Raw genomic sequence first — 17,738 nt, 5'->3', positions numbered from 1 at the left:
ATTTCAAAGATAAGGAGTTCAGGGTCATGTGTCGCCGTCATGGCAGAAGAGCTCGCCGGCTGGCTTCGATAAGAACCAGGTCTTTCGCCGTCTAATGGCCGTTGAGGTATGTGGGAAAAGTTGCTTTGAATTGCTTGAACAGGCAATCCTTACGGCAGATTCACCTTAGCCAACTCGATCATCAAGGAAAAAGGTACTGAGAAATTGGACTCGCGTACCGAACTTTGGCAACACTGAAATGGGGAGATCAGTGGGCGATATTCGTGTTCAGAGGAACATAAGCACAAGAATTGTTGCAGGATCAGTAAGTCAAGCTTGGCATTGTGAGGGGCAGAAAATCTATCGCGAGAAGGTTCCCCTCGTGACTAAGTTGCGCTCATGGCAGTTCGCATCTGACCGGGACAACTCGATGAACGTGATAGCTAAGCAGGATCTACCAGTGCCTGCATGAATATCAAGTGTCTCCCATGCGGGGTAGCTGCTGCCATGCGTAAGTGATGACTGTGACGATCTCGTCCAATTCAATTGTGAGGTGTCTTGATAGGAAGATCAGCAAGGCGCGTAGTCACGTAGAGATACACCTGCCAAGGCATTCAAAAGGAGATCTCAGAAATCCTACGTTTAGACCACTCGTATAGTGTGCAACTGGTTGAGGCCGCCAGGTCTCCTCATAGCCATATTCGTCCAAAACTGCACGTCGCAATACAAGATGACACTCAGCATAAAATCCAACCGGTAACAAGTTCTCCTCAAATCATCCCTGGCATTACTCATTTACGATGAGCGCCCTTACACTCCTCCTCAACAAGATCAAACTGCAAGAAGGCGCTTTTTCAGCCAAGTCGACAGAAATCGTGTGGAACTATCACCAGTATTGACTCACAAACGGCAATGCTTCGAACCTTCCAGCTTCCTCAGTCCCGATTTCTTTGCAACTGCGAATTCATCTTCAGGCTTTAGGCATATGACTTGGGCCTAAAAAAACTCACGTAAATTGTGCTACTTCTGCAGCAATACTAACTGGTTTGGATCCTGTCATGGCAGCCGCGGCCTCTGCCAATAAGATCGTCCTGCATTCGTTTTCAAGACTACCAGGAGCCAAGTCATCCGTTAATTTTCCGGCTCTGCTGACACAACAAACGCGTCTCTCACTTTGGGTGGTGGGAGCATTGAATGTGGACTCACAGCATGAACCAAGACACAGCACTTTCAATACAGCCTCCAACAGTCAACAATCCATGATTCTGCATGATTAATGCTTTCTTACTTCCAATTTGATCCACTATCTGCTTAGACTCATTTGTCGAAAGTACAACTCCATTATGATCGGCGTATAAATCAATATCCTTCCAAAAGACAGCTGAATCTTGAGAATAAAAGGGCAGATTTCTACCTAATGTTGAAAATGCTTTACCGTATGGCGAATGAGCGTGCACGACTGAATCGACTTCAGGACGAGCGGCATGGATGGCTGAATGAATTATGAAAGCTGCTGCATTGTATCTCTGCTGATGTGGTTTACCACCCATAACTATCTTTCCGTGATGATCTATCAGAAGTAAATCACTCGCAGTCATGCGAGAAAAGTGTAAACCATAAGGATTCACCTGAACGAGCAGAATGTATTAGCATCCAGCGTCTTGAAAGAGAAGCGCTCTGAATGAACAGTTTCTGTTATTACGCAAACATCGACTCACCCAGAAACAATCTCTGTCAACGGGATCCCTCGAAGTCAAATGCCCAGAAGCACCTTCGCCTATCGATAGGCATCTATCAGCTGAAGCCTGCAAGAGCCTAATCATAAAGAACGTCACGAACTCACACATCCCTTCCCTCGCTATCACGCGATAAGCTAAGGCTAGACGCTCTTTCACGTATTCTCTTTCAACGTACTTGTCGGTAAACTTAGGTGGAGGTGGTCCGAAATCAAAGGAAAGGTCAGCTGTTGGTGCTGTCGCACTAGTCGATGCGGTAGTGACCATTCTCGCTATGCTTTAGTATGATTCTACTATTGAGGCAGGTTCTCAAGAACTAATTGAACCTTTTACAAAATATTTATGCCAGCTGTGACTGCGGCAACGGCTAATGCAACACCATTTATTGGTCCAAGATGTTCTCACGATAACATCACTTGTTCGGATTTGACCTAGAGACGATATCGGGACTAAATTTACCTAAGCGCGTCCACTGACGCTGGCGTTTACTTCACCACCTAATAGCCCCGAACCACTACAACCAAATCCCAGCCTTATCTCTTCATGGGCAGCGACAGCATATACCTCTCAGATCATAGAGACTATGGTATTTCAAACTCTCGTTTCTGACTCTGAAGACAGTGTTCTTCCCATGAATCTTTTCGTCCACTTCGACTTTGTCAAAGCTTGAAGCTAAATTACCCCTCAAATCAACATGTCCGCTCGCGTTTCAACCAGAATATCTATAGCTTGGTCAGGTGCCGAACCCATAGAAGACACCGACACTCTGGTGCTGACCATAGATGGCTATTCTCTGGACCTACGGGTATTCCTCGAAGGCCTAGATAAGGGCAGTATGGATTGGTCAACCGTTGCACATGTAGGCGAAATAGAAGGATCTACTAAAGGTACGCGTCAGCAATTTGTAAAATGGTTATCCATGAGGTTGATCTGATGATGCTCTTGTAGAGAAACCTAAACTTCGTTGGGATCATATAATCGACAATAGACCAGAAACAGAAATGCCAGATCAAGGAGTGTTTGATACCTTATCCAACGGTGATGTAACGGAAACAGGAACCATGTTTAACCCAAAGACAAACTTGTACGAACCATACGTGGAAACTTGGCGTAGGAAACAACTACCTTCGAGAACACCTTATTTTGTGGTAGCATCCCAGCAGAAAGATGTACAATCATATATTGGAAGAGTCGGTGACTACGCTTTGGGCTTAGCAAAAGATGCCCGTGGGGATTATTACGCATGGCGAGATCAGCTGGAACAGGGACATTGGAAGAGGATATACGAATTTGGTCAAGTGAATAAGTATCTACCTCAGCTGCCTTCGGAGGTTTCACAAGATTGGGCAAAAGGTGGAAGCACAATATTGGGAGGTGTAACATGGGACATCAAGGTTGTAGGTCAATTGTGAACAATGCGTGTACTTTATACAACAAATATCTCCCAATCGTTCTCCCCTAAGACATCAAGCCAGTCTACAAATTCGCTTCCATCACTATTCTTCTTCCACTGTTCATGTACAATTTTTCTCGACCGCTCAACATTGCGGAAGCCAAACTCATTGCTACGCAAGAAGGCACCATGAGTATCACGCTTCTGCTCGCAGCACAAGAAAAAGGGGGATAGCTCACTAGATATCCTCATATATCCTATCACTTCGTTGTCTGTCATCTAACTCTTCCTCCTCTTGACCTCCAGGTATGGAGCAAAGCGCTGCTAAAAAGATAACCCAGTGTGCCGAGCAGAGACCAGGAAGATTCTGATCAAACATGGCTTCTAACAGTGAAAGGCATTGTCGAACAAGTAATCGAATATTGAGTGAGGTGGGAGGTTCGCAAAGAACAAAGCAGCGGAGTTGTAGTAAGCAAGCCGTTCTGAAGGCTTCGTGAAGGTATCGATGAGCTTGAATATGAGGTTTTGCTAATTCATATGATCATCAGTTTCAAGGTCTTGAAAGACCACACCGATGACTCACCCAATACGAGCTCGTCTAATCTAGTTTTCTCCTCATTGAGTTCTGCTTCGATCTGTAAAGCAGGTTTCACTACATCCAGCAAGTGTTCATCACTCCACCCCTTATCCTTCCTTGATCGTCGTAGGCGTATGAGTTCGGCTAAGCGATGCATCCTCGAGAACAAAGGTAGACTGACACCTGTCAGAGTATGAAGGGTATCCAAGCCAGCGCGACTATATTTCTGAGCTATAGATTTTGGTACCATGGGTGCTCGAGTAAAAATGAAGGATCCCTAAAGTCCCTTATTATTATCGTATACACAGGCCGCTGTGGTGGAGGGGACTTACCAGAACATCATGGTAGAGAACGTTCTCGAAGCTATAAGCCGTATTTATAAGCAATTCAATCTCGAATTTTATGTGCAGAACGCGCCGCGACTGCGACTCACAAAGAAGTGTGCATCGAGTCTGGCTGTGAGTCCAAGTCCTCACTGGTGAACACAAACGGAACAAGCCGTGTAAGATGTTGTACCACAGTACTGAATCCCCAGACATCACCTCGGCAGATCTAACGGGTTGATAAAAACTGTCAGCCGTGACACGCGTAAATAGGGTATCGAGTCTCTATGAATCTCACTTTGAATTGCATAATCATCAGAGCAGCAGCCAGTAGAGTCATCTTCTCTGTGTCTGGATCATGATGCTCAATGGCTATCGAAGCACGTTCATGTCCCCTTTTATCGAATAACTGGTCCATCCTGGTATCCAGATGATTCGTAGCTTGTACACTGAACTTTTCGCTAACAGCTTCATATTTCGCTAGTCCTCTATTGACCATATGCCTAGCTGCCCATGCTAAAATACTCAGATGTAAACTTTGTCCTGCAGGTCCTCTCCCAGCTGTCATGTTGGCTAGTTTCGTGAACGATTCGAAGGCGCTCGGAGCGGATTCTCCAGTACAAGAAACCAATCTGGATAGCGATTCATGGAAATAAGTCAGGACCGCAGCTTGGGAATTGCCGGGCGGTGTGTCGCTTGAGGGTGATCGAGATGGTCTACGAGATACTGTACGCGACCTGACTGGTCTAGGTGGTCCTGATCCATGCTCGGGAGCGATAATGGAAGGGTCAATGGCGGTATTGGATGGTGGTGTCTGTTGTAAAAGTACGCTATTGAGTGAATCAAACGCATTGAAAGTCTGAGCTGTAGGTACAGCGAGACAGTCTGCCGCCCACAGCTGCAGAGTAGCCTGATTTAGATTGTCAGCTAGATTTCATACTGTCAAAGGTAGTCCACAACTCACCTCATCAAGGTTACCATTGCCCGAAAGCCAATCTAATAGACCAGTGTCATCGGAGGACGCGGGGTTAGTGTTCATCTGTGTGCCAAAGCTAGGATCTAATAAATTCGCAGCGTCCAGAGTTGCTGGTGCTTGCATATTCCGATTCATGCCGTTCTGCTGATGACTAGTATTATTTCCATCGATATTGCCAAATATTCCCACGAAATCGTCCATTGTGTTGGTTACCGGAAAAGAACGCAACACGTCATTCGATCCCATCATGAAAGGATTATGAGTATCATTGCTTGAAGTCAGTAGGTTTGCTATCGATGGTGCAGCTGGGATCGGAGGAGGATTAACAATTGAGGGTGAAAGGGAAGTTAAGGACGGTTGTGAGCGTCTTCGAGCTCGACGAGGAGGTTCCTCTGGCGGCCAAGCACATTCCTTTGGTAAGAGTAGCATCAATAGATTAGCAACAGTGCATCTTGACTGGAAGATTGCACTCCGATCGTTGCAGATGTATCTCAAGCCCGACATACCAATTGTAAACGCCCGCAAGCACCGCAATTAGGTTTACTCTGGTCACATAATTTCCTCCTTTTCCTACATGTCAAGCATCCGAGCTTACTCCTGGTGACCTTCCTCCTCTTCCTGCCAGGTGATAAAGGTTGACTCGCGTGATCATTCGATGGCCTCGAGCTGCTCGCTGGACTGGCTGGAGAATTCTCGTTCCCGCTTATCCGAGAGGACGAAGCATGAGGCGAAGCTCTCTGCAATGAGCTGGAAAGAGGAGTCGGCGGTATAGCTGCTAGCGGTGACATCCTCTCTACAGAGACGTATAGTTTTTTGTGTATGCAAGGGTGAATCCCGCATAGGTGTATGTAACGAGTAACGTGAACAGTCAGTAGTTCATGACAGGAAAATGGAAAAGACATCAACAAGTATAGCCGTAAGCGCCGAAATACAACTAATTTGTAATGAGATTTACGAAAAGATCTATTCAAACAAGTGAGAATCGTAATGAATACGTCTAATAAATACGTGTATTATGAATTACTTTTCGTTTGGACAACAAACTTATCTGATTTTACTGTTTGCACATTTCGGGTGATCGCTCTCGGTCATAACCAAAGCCTATAGCGGAATTTGAGATATCAAAGGTTGATGTTAGCATGAGTATACAAAGTCGTTGTTGATGAACTCGATCGTCTGAAGTAAAGCTATGACAATCATAGAGAGGTGAATGACAAAGAATACCCAACAAGTCAGATCACATTTGAAGGCCTGACTGAGATATTCATCGAAGTTTAATGCGTATCACATCAACCATTGTTTCAATCAAAAAACAATCTCTTGGATCACATGCAGGTTACGAAATGTCGGATGTTATATACGATGTGCTTATCTGGCACAGAATCAAGGGAAACAAACTGCAAAACTCCCTCCCACGTAAAATGCATGACTGAATACAATTAGAAGATGATGTGAAATTGATTATCACCCTATGTGAGATTGATTATCACCCTTTAGATGCGGAGGCTCGTACATAAAAAACCAAATTAGTTCATTTATGGATGTGGTGATTGATATTGTTGTTGTTGTTGCTGTTACTGTTGTTGCTGTTGTCGCTGTTGATGATACTGTTGATCGATTTCATATCTCCTAGTAATTGCACGCTCGATGATTTGCTGTGCCAATACTTTTCCTTTACCTTCCCAATCAGTATAATATACTTCCGCGAAAATGGTACTTCGTTCATTTAGTATCGAGCTTATATTTTGCCTAAAAACTGGTTCGTCATTGCGAAGTCGACTCAAAGTCTCAGAGTCAAAATGAGCCATTCCGTCTGAAAGAGCTTCGAGCCAATTTTGAGTTTCTGTATCTATGTAGTGTGGATGTTCAAAGTTAATTATGTAATGTAAGCCACTATCATGGGCCCGCCAAGTTCAAGCTTACTTACCACAATAACCATAGGTCTCTGCGTAATTTCGTCCAGGAGTGATGTCCATATAGTTCATTACGGTTGGTTTTGTATCGTACTGATCCAGAGGTCTGACTCCCTATACAAAATCTGAAAGGTGAGCTCCACTACAACGGATGTGTCAAACGATTTGATAGAATGTAAAATGCAACTTACAGCTGATTGAGGACTACTGTTATTATCTGAATAGCCGAACGGTTGTGATCGAATGGGATTCATTCCATAGCCAGAAGATGATCCTATGGCTGGTGCGTAAGTTTGTTGGCTCGGCACCTCCTCAAAATAGTTTAAGGGAGGGCCTGCAGAGCTAGCAGATGATTCGGCGGAAAATTGTTTGTGAAAACTACCAACTCCATACACAGTTTGTGGTCCATCTAATCGAGATGCTCCAGCTCTTTTATCAGGAAGGTCACCTGATTTTTTCTTTCCCTTCCTGTTGGTTGTTACTTTAAGTATGTGCAAGCAGCGCTCAATAAGCTGTCGGGCTAAAACCTCACACCCTTCATGATTGTTAAAATGTTTTTTGAAGGTCTTACTGGCATTAGAAAGTTCATTTGTCAAACCAGTGTCATGAATAGAACGCTTAGATTCAAGTCTTGCACGATCATGATTGTACGTTTCTAGCAGTTCAAATACGGAGTTGTTGATCAATGATTTCCCATATTGGGCTTTTTAGCAAAAAGAGTAAAAGTATCAGCCATGCACACTATAGTTTATTATCTACGTTTGGATGTTGAAAATGCGAAAAACGCAAGAAGAGATTGAAAAGCCAGAGTCAAGGAAAGCAGACTTACTACTTTCACTGTAAGTTGAATCGTGTGTATCTGAGAGAGTGATGTGTGCGTCCATATTGATTGATTATCTAACCTTCTGGAGAAACAAAATTCAGAGGAATAAAGTATCAAATCATCCAAGATGACTTGTTTATATAGTGATATGTCAATCCTCCAGATTGGTTCGGAATTTAAAAATAATTGCGGACAATGATGAGCTGATATCGACCTCGTCATTTGTCTAAAGGCACATTTGAATCTGACTTCCAATAAAGCAAGAACTTCCATACATGAAATTATGAGTCAAGGCAATCCGACTGTGCGGAAGAATGGAGCAAGCACATGAAGCTCCTTGGATCTGTCGGTTACTCGTGAGAACCCGCTTCTTTCTCCTTTCATCAATGTTCTCCAGCAACACAGCTCGGTTATGGCATATTTCGTCACAGACAGGAGAGTTAGAGGACCATTTCGGAATTGATTTCAAATAAAAGTATTGAGAACCCGCTTCTTCTTCCTCTTCCTTTCATCATTGTTCTCTAGCAACGCAGCTCAGTCATGGCACATTTCGTGACAGACAGGAGAGTGAAAAGATCATTTCGGAATTGATTTCAAACAAAAGTATTTAGACATCGCTTTCAAAATCAAAATCAAAAGGAAGTCAGTGAAACCGAGCAGATTGACCGAGAGAACCCTCTCATTGATAGACTCTATATCTCAGCTCGGTCAAGCATTTGGCTTGGGTCTCAACCGATGGAATATTCGAAATCCGAACAGTTACATGGTTCCGTGATAGTGATTGTCTATAAAATATTGCATGAGAGTATCCATTCCATCAAAGGGGTTTGCGGATGTTGAAAATTGAAAATTGAGAATGGATATTTACTACAACTAATACTTCTTATTCACCTCGATTTTCTAAATCCCACTTTGATATGATCTTTCTTGATATTGTTGCTTGATAATCAATCATTTTATCTTCAATAAAGATAAAATCCTTTAAATTTGTTTAAATACGATAAAGAATTAGAATAAATTATTTGGAAACGATTGAAGCGGGTTTATTCCTGTTGAAATCCCAAATTCTATATAATTGAGCCATACCTGTTGAACCGACGAAAAAGTTTACAGCTGCTAATGAGTAATTAACAGGAGTGATAACAAATGAATATCGAACCTGGAAAATATTTGATCAGATTTATTCCGATTTAAAAAAGAAAAATTGTTGATAACACTTACCCATATGAATCCAGTAGCTGCTAAAGCAACATTTTGAGATACAGATAATTTATCTGCTGGTCTAGATAAATCTTTTATACCGGCAGCTACTAATGCCCATTTTGCCATTGGAGCCCAGAAGAAGATTGTCCTGTTAATGTATAATACCAGATGGAGGTCCGGTAAATTATCATATTGGAACAGATGATTGTAGGGATATAAAATGGATTGTTTTCGTAAGATGTTTTGAGTGTTGGCATGAAGTGAAGAGACGATGATTCCATTTCAGATGGACAGACAGTTAAATCAAAGAGAAGGAGAAACTTGATCAGCACCAATTCTCGATCAACAAGGACTTTGTCTACGCACTTTGGTCCAGCTGGATGATTTAAAAAAGCTTGAAACTTTGAGGTGGTTTGAGCAGCAGCGGGAGCGGACATTTTGATCGTTTCTCTTTCGTTTGGATGATGATTTTTCGGTGCTACGGGGAAGTTCCTGAGTGCTGGCTGAATGCACTTGTGATGATGGCTATGGTATGATGTAATTGTCACTCTTGATAATACATCTTTGTTAAGATAACATTGACATTATTCATGGTTAGAATCTACTACCTAACGGAGTAAGGAAGGACGGAGGCCGAAGGTGATTGATAATTAAATCACGGAGATATTCTAATGTGGCACTTTTCATATAAGATGGAGACCCCATATTGACAAATATACTACGAGTAGATGAGATGAGATGAGATCATCGAGGAAATGTCAAAGATCTTAATCGTATATTTGATTCTGCAACTCAGAAGGTATATTAGAATCAAGAGGAACGTGTTCATTCGGCGAGGGAACTCGGTCGCAGCCACCATGAAAGGAACTTCACACACTCGCTTGGTTGCAATAATCTCCATTGTCTCGGCTGTCCTAGCTGTGCCTACGTCCGATCAACATATCTTTGAATCGAAAAAACCAAGACCTTTGGTAATATGGTACGTGTTCGATTTTGGTCAATTCATGAAATGACAGGGCTCACATGGCTGATAACCGCTTCACGTAGGCACGGTTTAGGTGATACAGCATTATCATCAGGTATATTGTCATTTATTGAAGATATAAAATCAGTACATGAAGGTATATTTGTACATTCAATACAAATTCCTCTAGATGGAAGTTTAGATGATGAGAGGAGAGCTGGTTTTTGGGGTAATGCAGAAGAACAAGGATGGGAAGGTTGTGAACAAATTGAAAATATACCTGAATTAAAAGGTGGTGTGAGTTGAAAAGAAGCTTCTCTTCATCAATATGAATTTGATTAATGATTGATTTTGGGATTTATTGATTTGATAGTTTGACGCTATGGGTTTTTCTCAAGGTGGATTATTTTTGAGATTTTATGCTCAATATTGTAATAATCCTCCTATTAAAAATCTGATAACAGTGAGTAAAGATTAAATTGATAATTTTATAATAATGATATCAAAACTTATAAAGAGCTTTCTTTTTGATTTTTATAAGTTTGGTACACCACATTTTGGAATTTCAGCTTTAATTCCATGTCCAACTCCACCAACTTTATCATGTTTATTAGCAGCAAAAGTAGCAAGATCAGGTATTTATTCAAATTATGCACAATCACATATTATTCAAGCTGCATATTTTAGAGATACTGAAAGATTAAAAGAATTTTATCAAATAAATAGTTTTATAAGAGATTTAAATGGTGAAAAATGTTTAGGAAATGATTTATTATTAAAATTAGAAGAAGAAGAGAATAAGAAAAAAGGTAAAAATGGAAGTGGATTAGGAGTTTCAAATTTAAATAATTTTATAGCTATTATGTTTGATCAAGATCGTGAGTTTTAAATAAAATATTGTTTTGAAATTTTTGATAGCTTAATATTTGATTTGATTTTTTTTTTTTTTAATTGAAATTATAATTGTAGGTACAGTTTCACCTGCACAATCATCTCAATTTTCAACATATTCATCAAAAAATAAAACTTTAATTATACCTATGAAAGAACAATTAATGTATAAACAAGATTGGATTGGATTGAAAAAATTAAATGAAAAAGGTGGATTAAAATTAGAACATTGTCCAGGAGAACATATGGATTTAGGTGGAAAAGGTGGTTGTGGAGATCAAGTAGTTAAAGATTGGGTAGGTTGGAGAGAATAACATATTCAGTTCTGAAAGTCATTCTGCTTTTTCTTATCCATAAGAAACTGCAACAACATATCGTCGTTCGTCTTTTGAAAGTTGTTGTACCAATAAATAGGAATGTAAGAAATCTTGTCTGAAACTAATTGTGCCACTGAGATTGAATCTCATTTGGATATGATGATGAGAATCGCATATTGAGAACGGAAATATACAATAATAAAGCATTTCACTCCTACAAAAACAAACAAAATCAAATCTGCTAAAACGACTAAACCTTATACACAGTCCCCTCTGCAAACATAATTTCATTCCTATCATTCATACGTTGTACAGCTGTCCTAGCTTCCCTATTACCGAACAATTCATTCGTTTCCAATCCTTCATTGATTTTCGGTACGAGATCTTGCAGATCAATCATACCATCAGCATCTAATTCATTTTCAAATAAATTCGATAATCGATTTCTGAATAAATCTAATCTTTCATTTGAAATTTCCACATCTGTCTCTTCTATTCCTGATCCTGCTGGAACAGCTGTTTCTGCTTCAGCTTCAGCAAGAGCTAAAGAAGCTTCCATATCTATATCATCTTCGTCTTCTACTGCTCGTTGGTCACGTGCCGGTGTGGGTGCTGATCTTGGAGTTGAACCTCTCAGTGTTGGTCCGCCTTCCATCCTCCTATTCTTCTCTCTTGCTCGTTCACGTTGACTGTCGGTGACTCCTCCAGTGGTCACCTCTTCCTCATCCTCTTCTTCTTCTTCTTCGTCCGAATCAACAGATACACCAGCATTGAGCTTCCTTCGTTTTCGCCTTTCTGGCTTTAGGACTTCCTTGAACAAGGCGAATCTTAGGATTTCTTCCGCAGCCATGGCATCTCTTTCGTCCACTGAAGAAGATAATCTTGCTTTTGCGTGTGCCGTAGATAAACGAATGAGCGTTTCTAATGTACGAGCAGTCAGAGGAGATGTCTGCGAGGCAGATCAGCATCAGGACCACATGTAAAAGGGAGTAAATGGGTCGAAGAAAGCAAGTACTCACCCTCTTTTGGTTTCCGGCGAGATCATCATTCCTTAGTGCACTATAAACGCTTACTATCCAGTCTGCCGCTCCCTTGGTCAATGTCGGGTGAATACGAGATTTACTATATTGTATATATTTCTTGACGAAGGCGATGCTCAATACTTCCTTCTTCTTGTTGGCTCCTCTTCCTGATGAAGTAGTGACTCCACCGTGAAGGAGAGGGTTGAATTTCTCGAAGACGGGTGTTTCAGTGATTCGCGACTCGGCTTCGTCCCCTCCGACATCGAGATTTTGCGTTAGATTTTCGATGGCCGGAGCACCTATGGACGAGAATCAAACCGTCAAGGCCCAAACTCATATTCGAGATCTTCCTTGCAGATTGATTCGACTCTGGCGTGAACCGTGACTCACCTTCCTCAACACCAGGTTGCAGATACCTATGCATTCTCAAAACATGCTCTGATATCAGCCTATCTCGCTGTTCATCCGTATCATCTGTGACAACGAAAAGTAAATCGAAACGAGAGAGTAAGGAATCGGGCAAAGCGATGTTTCGATGAGGATCCTTGTGTACGTCGTACTAAGGGCAAAGACAAACAAAAGTTAGATGTACAATCGCAAATCTGGTGAAGCGAAATCAATACAAATGCTTACCTGTCCATAGATGGGATTCGCGGCAGCCACTACACTACATCTAGCATTCAAGGATGTATGTATTCCAGCTTTGGCAATCGTCACTGTTTGCTGTTCCATCACTTCGTGGATTGCCACTCTGTCCACTTCAGACATCTTATCGAATTCATCGATACAGACTACACCACGGTCTGCCAAAACCATTGCACCAGCCTCGAGACGTCTTTCGCCTAAATGAACCCAAGTTGATCAGCTTTTTCTCTCTGCTATATGAACAGACTTCTTTTCTTTCCAAGGGATAATCACACACCACTATCTTTATCAGTTGTGACAGCAGCGGTCAAACCGACACCCGAAGATCCTCGTCCAGTAGTAGCAATAGCCAATGGTGCGGTGTTGAGTACGAAACGAAGCATCTGAGATTTTGCCGTTGAGGGATCACCGACCATCAGGATATTGATATCTCCTCTGATATGTGCCCCATTCTTCAAGTTTTTCTCTTCTCCACCTAGCAATAGCAGTAAAATGGCAGATTTGATGTAATCTGAACCGTAAATTGATGGAGCTAGCGATTGAGAAAGCAGTTCGAAGATGTTTTTACGTTTGGAGAGCTTGTTGATATTTCGGATATCCGTGTCTGTCAATGGAGTTTGAGCTATTCCACCGCCTTGTTTGGAAGACAGTAAGATGATATTATTGGCAATTATTGACGTTCTGAAGAAAACCATACAACCGAAATCAGCAACTTATTTCCCACAACGTCAGAGTTTCGATGCATTTTGTGAGAAACTCACTGGAATCCCCTTGCACCTGCCCCACCACCTGATGATTTGTAAACACCGACCAATTGTATTCTATCACCAGGTTTGCAACAATCCACGAGATCATCGGCGAGTACAACTTCTACACCTCTTGGTAATTGACCTGCTGGTGCTCGTTCTGGCATCTCTTGTATACTGATAGTTTGGTGGTCTCTGAAAGTCGATAAACCGTATTCCATCAATAGGGGATGTCCTTCACCATCATCTTGCGGTATGACCGTTGTCGAGCCTGTCAGGGTGGACGAAGGAGCAATGATGGTAGCGTCGTGATATGATCGTGAATGGAATTTCCCAGTGGGTTGGCAGTAGTGTATCGATTTCAACATCTTAGGTCGGACCAGCGAGCCTTTGAATTGTTGCACTGTCAGCTAGAACTTCTGTATGAGCGCCAACGAACGGCTTACATCTGGTCACGATACCTTCCAGACTTATCATCCTTCCAATTTGATGACTTCGTAGTGTACGAGGATTACAGTGTTGTTGGCCGAACGAACCTCGTAGCCCAACGTAGTCTAGTCATTGATCGATCAGCACACAAGAGCAATCCGGTGGATAGTAGATGAAGCTTCAGCAAGAGAAAAAGAGGGAGGAGCGGACGGGAGAACGAGTGTAGAAAGATCGTCATAGAGTAAAAGGAGGAGAGGCCAGGTCAAGAAGTAAGTGTCACTTATAAAAGTGGCCAACTTACACTCATTCCCCGCTATTTTGTGTTTTACTGGATCGTGTAAACTCTGTACTAATTGAGTGAGAGCTGCATCAAGTGCAGGGAGATAAGAAGTTGGTTGTAATAATAAACCGTCGGCATAACTCCTTTCGTAATCTCTTAAATCATCCAAATTTACAATCAATCGAACTTGTTCTAAATCTAACATTCGTTTGATTGATTCTCTATAATTGTAATTCGCTTGTGTCTGTGAGTTAACAGCAATCCAATTAGATGCATTCATCATTAAAATCAAGAGAAAGAGTTAACTCACATCATCATCTAAGAATTCAACGAATTGACGAGCTCTATCTCGCATTAAATCGTCAGCGAGGACAGGCATTATATCCTGTGTACTTGGTAGATTATCTGCCATGGTGAATATTACTGGCTTTATCAAGTGAAATGAGAAGGATGATGAGGATGGAATGTCTGATATGATAATTGAAGAACAAGACAAGTTGAATAATGAAAACGCGTAAAATGTTATCTCGACTATACGATTATTTCAGGGAAACCAACATATCATTTTGAACGCGCGACGCGCCATTTAAAAAATGACGTGGAATAAACTAATATATATATATATCATGGTGATAAATATAATCCCGTCATGATAGTTGAAAGTGGAGGTTGTTTGAGTTCTGGACTATTCTACATTCTACATGATACACTTTGTCACCTTGTAATAATAATAAATTATAATAATAACATTCCTCTCTCTCTTCTCTCTTCATCATCATCATCATCTCAAACGTTTGAAATAAAAGCAGTATATCATGTCAGACGTAAGTGTAGCTCAGCTGTTAAATTCGAAACTGTTGTTACAAAACCGGAATCAAAGCTGACAGACATAATCATACCTAGGCAAACGCAATCAAAGCAGAAGCCAATAAAGCATTCGCAGCTAAAGATTATACAACAGCAGCAAAATTATACAGTGATGCGATCGAGATAGATGGAGAAAATCATGTGTTATATAGTAATAGATCAGCAAGTAAAGGAGGATTGAAAGATTGGCAAGGGGCATTAGATGATGCGGAGAAGGTGGGTTAATTCTACTGGTAGTCAGACCCCACGGTAGCTGGTGGTGGGATGAGAAAATCATCTTGTTACATCTAGCTATATAGTAGTCTCACCTCACTGGTGCTGACACTTTTAATTTCCATACTATAGTGTATCCAACTCTCCCCCTCATTCGCCAAAGGTCATTTACGAAAAGGAGCAGCTCTTCACGGATTACGACAATACCCAGAAGCAGTAATGGCTTACGAAGAAGGGTTACAAGTTGATCCATCTTCAGAAATACTCAAAAAGGGTTTAGCGGATGTCAAGAGAGCTATGGATAATGAATCACAATCACCTTTCGGTCCAGGTGGAGATATGGGATTAGGTAAAATATTCAACGATCCTTCAATGATCACAAAACTTGAAAATCACCCAAAGACAAAACAATTTATGCTTGATCCTAGTTTCAGAGCTACAGTCAGTAGACTTCAAAGTTCAGGTGGAAAAGATATGGGCAGTCTTATGGGTGATCCTAGAATGTTGACTGTTCTAGGTGTAATGATGGGTATTGATATTGTGAGTTTAAATTCCATTTCATTGTCGTTTCGTCACGGATTGTAAGGACTCATTATTCCGGAATCAGGACGCAATGGAAAGACCTGAAGGAAGTAATGAAACTCCACCAGGAATGCAACCTTTCCCACCTCAACCAGAAGCATCTTCCTCTAAGCCTAAAACTACTCCCACTCCAGCTTCAGTTTCAACCCCACAACCCGAGCAGGAATCCGAACCTACACCTGCACCTAAGGAAGAGCCTATGGAAGTCGAAGAGGAGGAAGGATCAGATAAAGCTGCTGAGAAAGAAGCTGCCGACTTGAAGGGTAAAGGAAATGTCGCATACAAAGCAAGAAAATTCGATGAAGCCGTCGAATTATATAGCAAAGCTTGGGAGGTTTACCCTAAAGATGTCACTTTCCTGACTAATCTATCTGGTGAGTGAACGAGTTTTCTCACTTCCTTGCCTACCTGATGCAAGCTTTCGAGTGGAAAGGTAACTCGCCGCTGATTGCTTGTTATCATGCTCAGCCGTCTACTTTGAGAAAGGTGAATACGAGAAATGTATCGAAACTTGCGAGAAAGCCGTTGAAGAAGGTAGAGACCTCCGAGCGGATTATAAGGTCTTCGCAAAGTCAGTAAAGCTGTTTCTCTGACAAGCAACTTTTGCATCCTAAGCTGACTTCAAAAATAATCTATAGAGCATACGGCAGAATTGGATCAGCTTACAACAAACTCAATGATTTACCAAATGCTATTAAATTCTACTCTAAATCACTTACCGAACATCGAACTCCAGATATTCTCACAAAACTTCGAGAAGCTGAAAAGGCCAAACTCGAAGCTGATAAACAAGCTTATATCAACCCTGAATTAGCTGAATCATCTCGAGCAGAAGGTAATGAGCTCTTCAAAGCTGGTGATTATGCCGGCGCTGTAAAGAGCTACACAGAAGCCGTCAAACGATTACCGTGAGTAGCTTTTGAAATGGCTATATTAAAATTAGCCAGTTGACATTTGGCTTTCTACAGGACTGATCCACGAGCTTACAACAATCGAGCATCATGTTACCAAAAACTCATGGCTCTTCCGGAAGCCCTCAAAGATGCCGAATATGCTATCAAGATCGATTCTACCTTCATAAAAGCTTACATTAGAAAAGCCTTGGTGCAAGAAGCCATGAAGGAGTTCAACGGAGCTTTGGAAACTTTACAACAAGCTACTGAGGCTGATGTCGAGAAGAAGGTGAGTTGAGTTCGGAATGTGGCTCTCTGTCGAGCGATATGCGAACTCTTCTTTGAACTTCAAGCTGATTTTACTACCTACTTTTCTAGCACACTCGGGAACTCGAGTCCAACTTGACTAGAATTCTCCATCAAATACAATCTCAGCGATCTACCGAAACTGACGAAGAGACTTATGAGAGAGCTATGAGAGATCCTGCAGTACAAGAAATTATGAGTGATCCAATAATGAGACGTGAGTAGCCGTAATTAGATTGTGTCAGCTTGTAAAACCAACGAGGCTAACATCCTTCAATACGTAACTAGAAATCCTTTCTGATGCTCAACAAAACCCTAAGGCATTGCAAGATCACATGAAGAACCCTATGGTGAGTCATCCTTGTCAACGAGAACTCACGGAAGTGTGATAGAATCTAACTTGTCCCGTTTAGATCGCTGGAAAGATCCAGAAATTGATCAATGCTGGTATTATCCGAACTCGATAAGTTGTGTGCTTTACGCAATGAATTGTGCATCGTAATGCATGCTACTTAAGACTGGAGATCAAGGCGAACTGAGGGAGTTGAAGCATAAGATATCGTTAAGAAGTATTTGTTATATTATTCATAAAATGCATAAGATAAGTAATATAAAACATATTCATCAAGTGAAACGAAGGACTCATCAGGTACAAGATTT

The 17,738-nt window shown here is 41.5% G+C and overlaps 8 protein-coding genes across 8 annotated transcripts; 3 read left to right on the top strand and 5 right to left on the bottom strand.

The window, feature by feature from the left end:
• Positions 1-770: 770 nt before the first annotated feature.
• Positions 771-1,982, bottom strand: I206_104449 (uncharacterized protein; the record flags this gene model as incomplete). Its single annotated transcript, XM_019155710.1, has 6 exons — positions 771-815; positions 884-935; positions 990-1,088; positions 1,186-1,607; positions 1,698-1,756; positions 1,823-1,982. 6 exons carry the CDS (start codon positions 1,980-1,982, stop codon positions 771-773), a joined length of 837 nt encoding a protein of 278 aa, XP_019010668.1.
• Positions 1,983-2,409: 427 nt separating this feature from the next.
• I206_104448 (uncharacterized protein) lies at positions 2,410-3,127 on the top strand (the record flags this gene model as incomplete). The annotated part of the gene is made up of 2 exons (XM_019155711.1): positions 2,410-2,602; positions 2,664-3,127. The coding sequence occupies 2 exons, from the start codon at positions 2,410-2,412 to the stop codon at positions 3,125-3,127; spliced, it is 657 nt and encodes a 218-aa protein (XP_019010669.1).
• Positions 3,128-3,141: 14 nt separating this feature from the next.
• Positions 3,142-5,772, bottom strand: I206_104447 (uncharacterized protein; the record flags this gene model as incomplete). The annotated part of the gene is made up of 8 exons (XM_070202952.1): positions 3,142-3,280; positions 3,348-3,636; positions 3,692-3,962; positions 4,018-4,048; positions 4,119-4,237; positions 4,307-4,918; positions 4,973-5,395; positions 5,491-5,772. The coding sequence occupies 8 exons, from the start codon at positions 5,770-5,772 to the stop codon at positions 3,142-3,144; spliced, it is 2,166 nt and encodes a 721-aa protein (XP_070059053.1).
• A 786-nt stretch (positions 5,773-6,558) lies between these two features.
• On the bottom strand, positions 6,559-7,781 carry I206_104446 (uncharacterized protein; the record flags this gene model as incomplete). Its single annotated transcript, XM_019155713.1, has 5 exons — positions 6,559-6,833; positions 6,912-7,011; positions 7,089-7,378; positions 7,469-7,600; positions 7,727-7,781. 5 exons carry the CDS (start codon positions 7,779-7,781, stop codon positions 6,559-6,561), a joined length of 852 nt encoding a protein of 283 aa, XP_019010671.1.
• A 957-nt stretch (positions 7,782-8,738) lies between these two features.
• Positions 8,739-9,360, bottom strand: I206_104445 (uncharacterized protein; the record flags this gene model as incomplete). The annotated part of the gene is made up of 3 exons (XM_019155714.1): positions 8,739-8,879; positions 8,942-9,071; positions 9,290-9,360. 3 exons carry the CDS (start codon positions 9,358-9,360, stop codon positions 8,739-8,741), a joined length of 342 nt encoding a protein of 113 aa, XP_019010672.1.
• Positions 9,361-9,780: 420 nt separating this feature from the next.
• On the top strand, positions 9,781-11,092 carry I206_104444 (uncharacterized protein; the record flags this gene model as incomplete). The annotated part of the gene is made up of 5 exons (XM_019155715.1): positions 9,781-9,902; positions 9,971-10,184; positions 10,261-10,350; positions 10,429-10,765; positions 10,857-11,092. 5 exons carry the CDS (start codon positions 9,781-9,783, stop codon positions 11,090-11,092), a joined length of 999 nt encoding a protein of 332 aa, XP_019010673.1.
• A 253-nt stretch (positions 11,093-11,345) lies between these two features.
• On the bottom strand, positions 11,346-14,629 carry I206_104443 (uncharacterized protein; the record flags this gene model as incomplete). The annotated part of the gene is made up of 9 exons (XM_019155716.1): positions 11,346-12,044; positions 12,115-12,416; positions 12,508-12,676; positions 12,751-12,959; positions 13,040-13,443; positions 13,524-13,896; positions 13,955-14,062; positions 14,239-14,461; positions 14,528-14,629. The coding sequence occupies 9 exons, from the start codon at positions 14,627-14,629 to the stop codon at positions 11,346-11,348; spliced, it is 2,589 nt and encodes an 862-aa protein (XP_019010674.1).
• A 403-nt stretch (positions 14,630-15,032) lies between these two features.
• Positions 15,033-17,545, top strand: I206_104442 (uncharacterized protein; the record flags this gene model as incomplete). Its single annotated transcript, XM_019155717.1, has 10 exons — positions 15,033-15,041; positions 15,121-15,300; positions 15,430-15,837; positions 15,905-16,253; positions 16,348-16,450; positions 16,518-16,787; positions 16,848-17,061; positions 17,151-17,295; positions 17,367-17,428; positions 17,492-17,545. 10 exons carry the CDS (start codon positions 15,033-15,035, stop codon positions 17,543-17,545), a joined length of 1,794 nt encoding a protein of 597 aa, XP_019010675.1.
• Positions 17,546-17,738: the final 193 nt, after the last annotated feature.

Source organism: Kwoniella pini, chromosome 5 (genome assembly GCF_000512605.2).
Source record: "Kwoniella pini CBS 10737 chromosome 5, complete sequence".
In the NCBI taxonomy this organism is placed as follows: Eukaryota; Fungi; Basidiomycota; class Tremellomycetes; order Tremellales; family Cryptococcaceae; genus Kwoniella; species Kwoniella pini.
The sequence above is the reverse complement of the archived record's forward strand: the minus strand, read 5'-3'. Positions and strand labels throughout refer to the sequence as shown.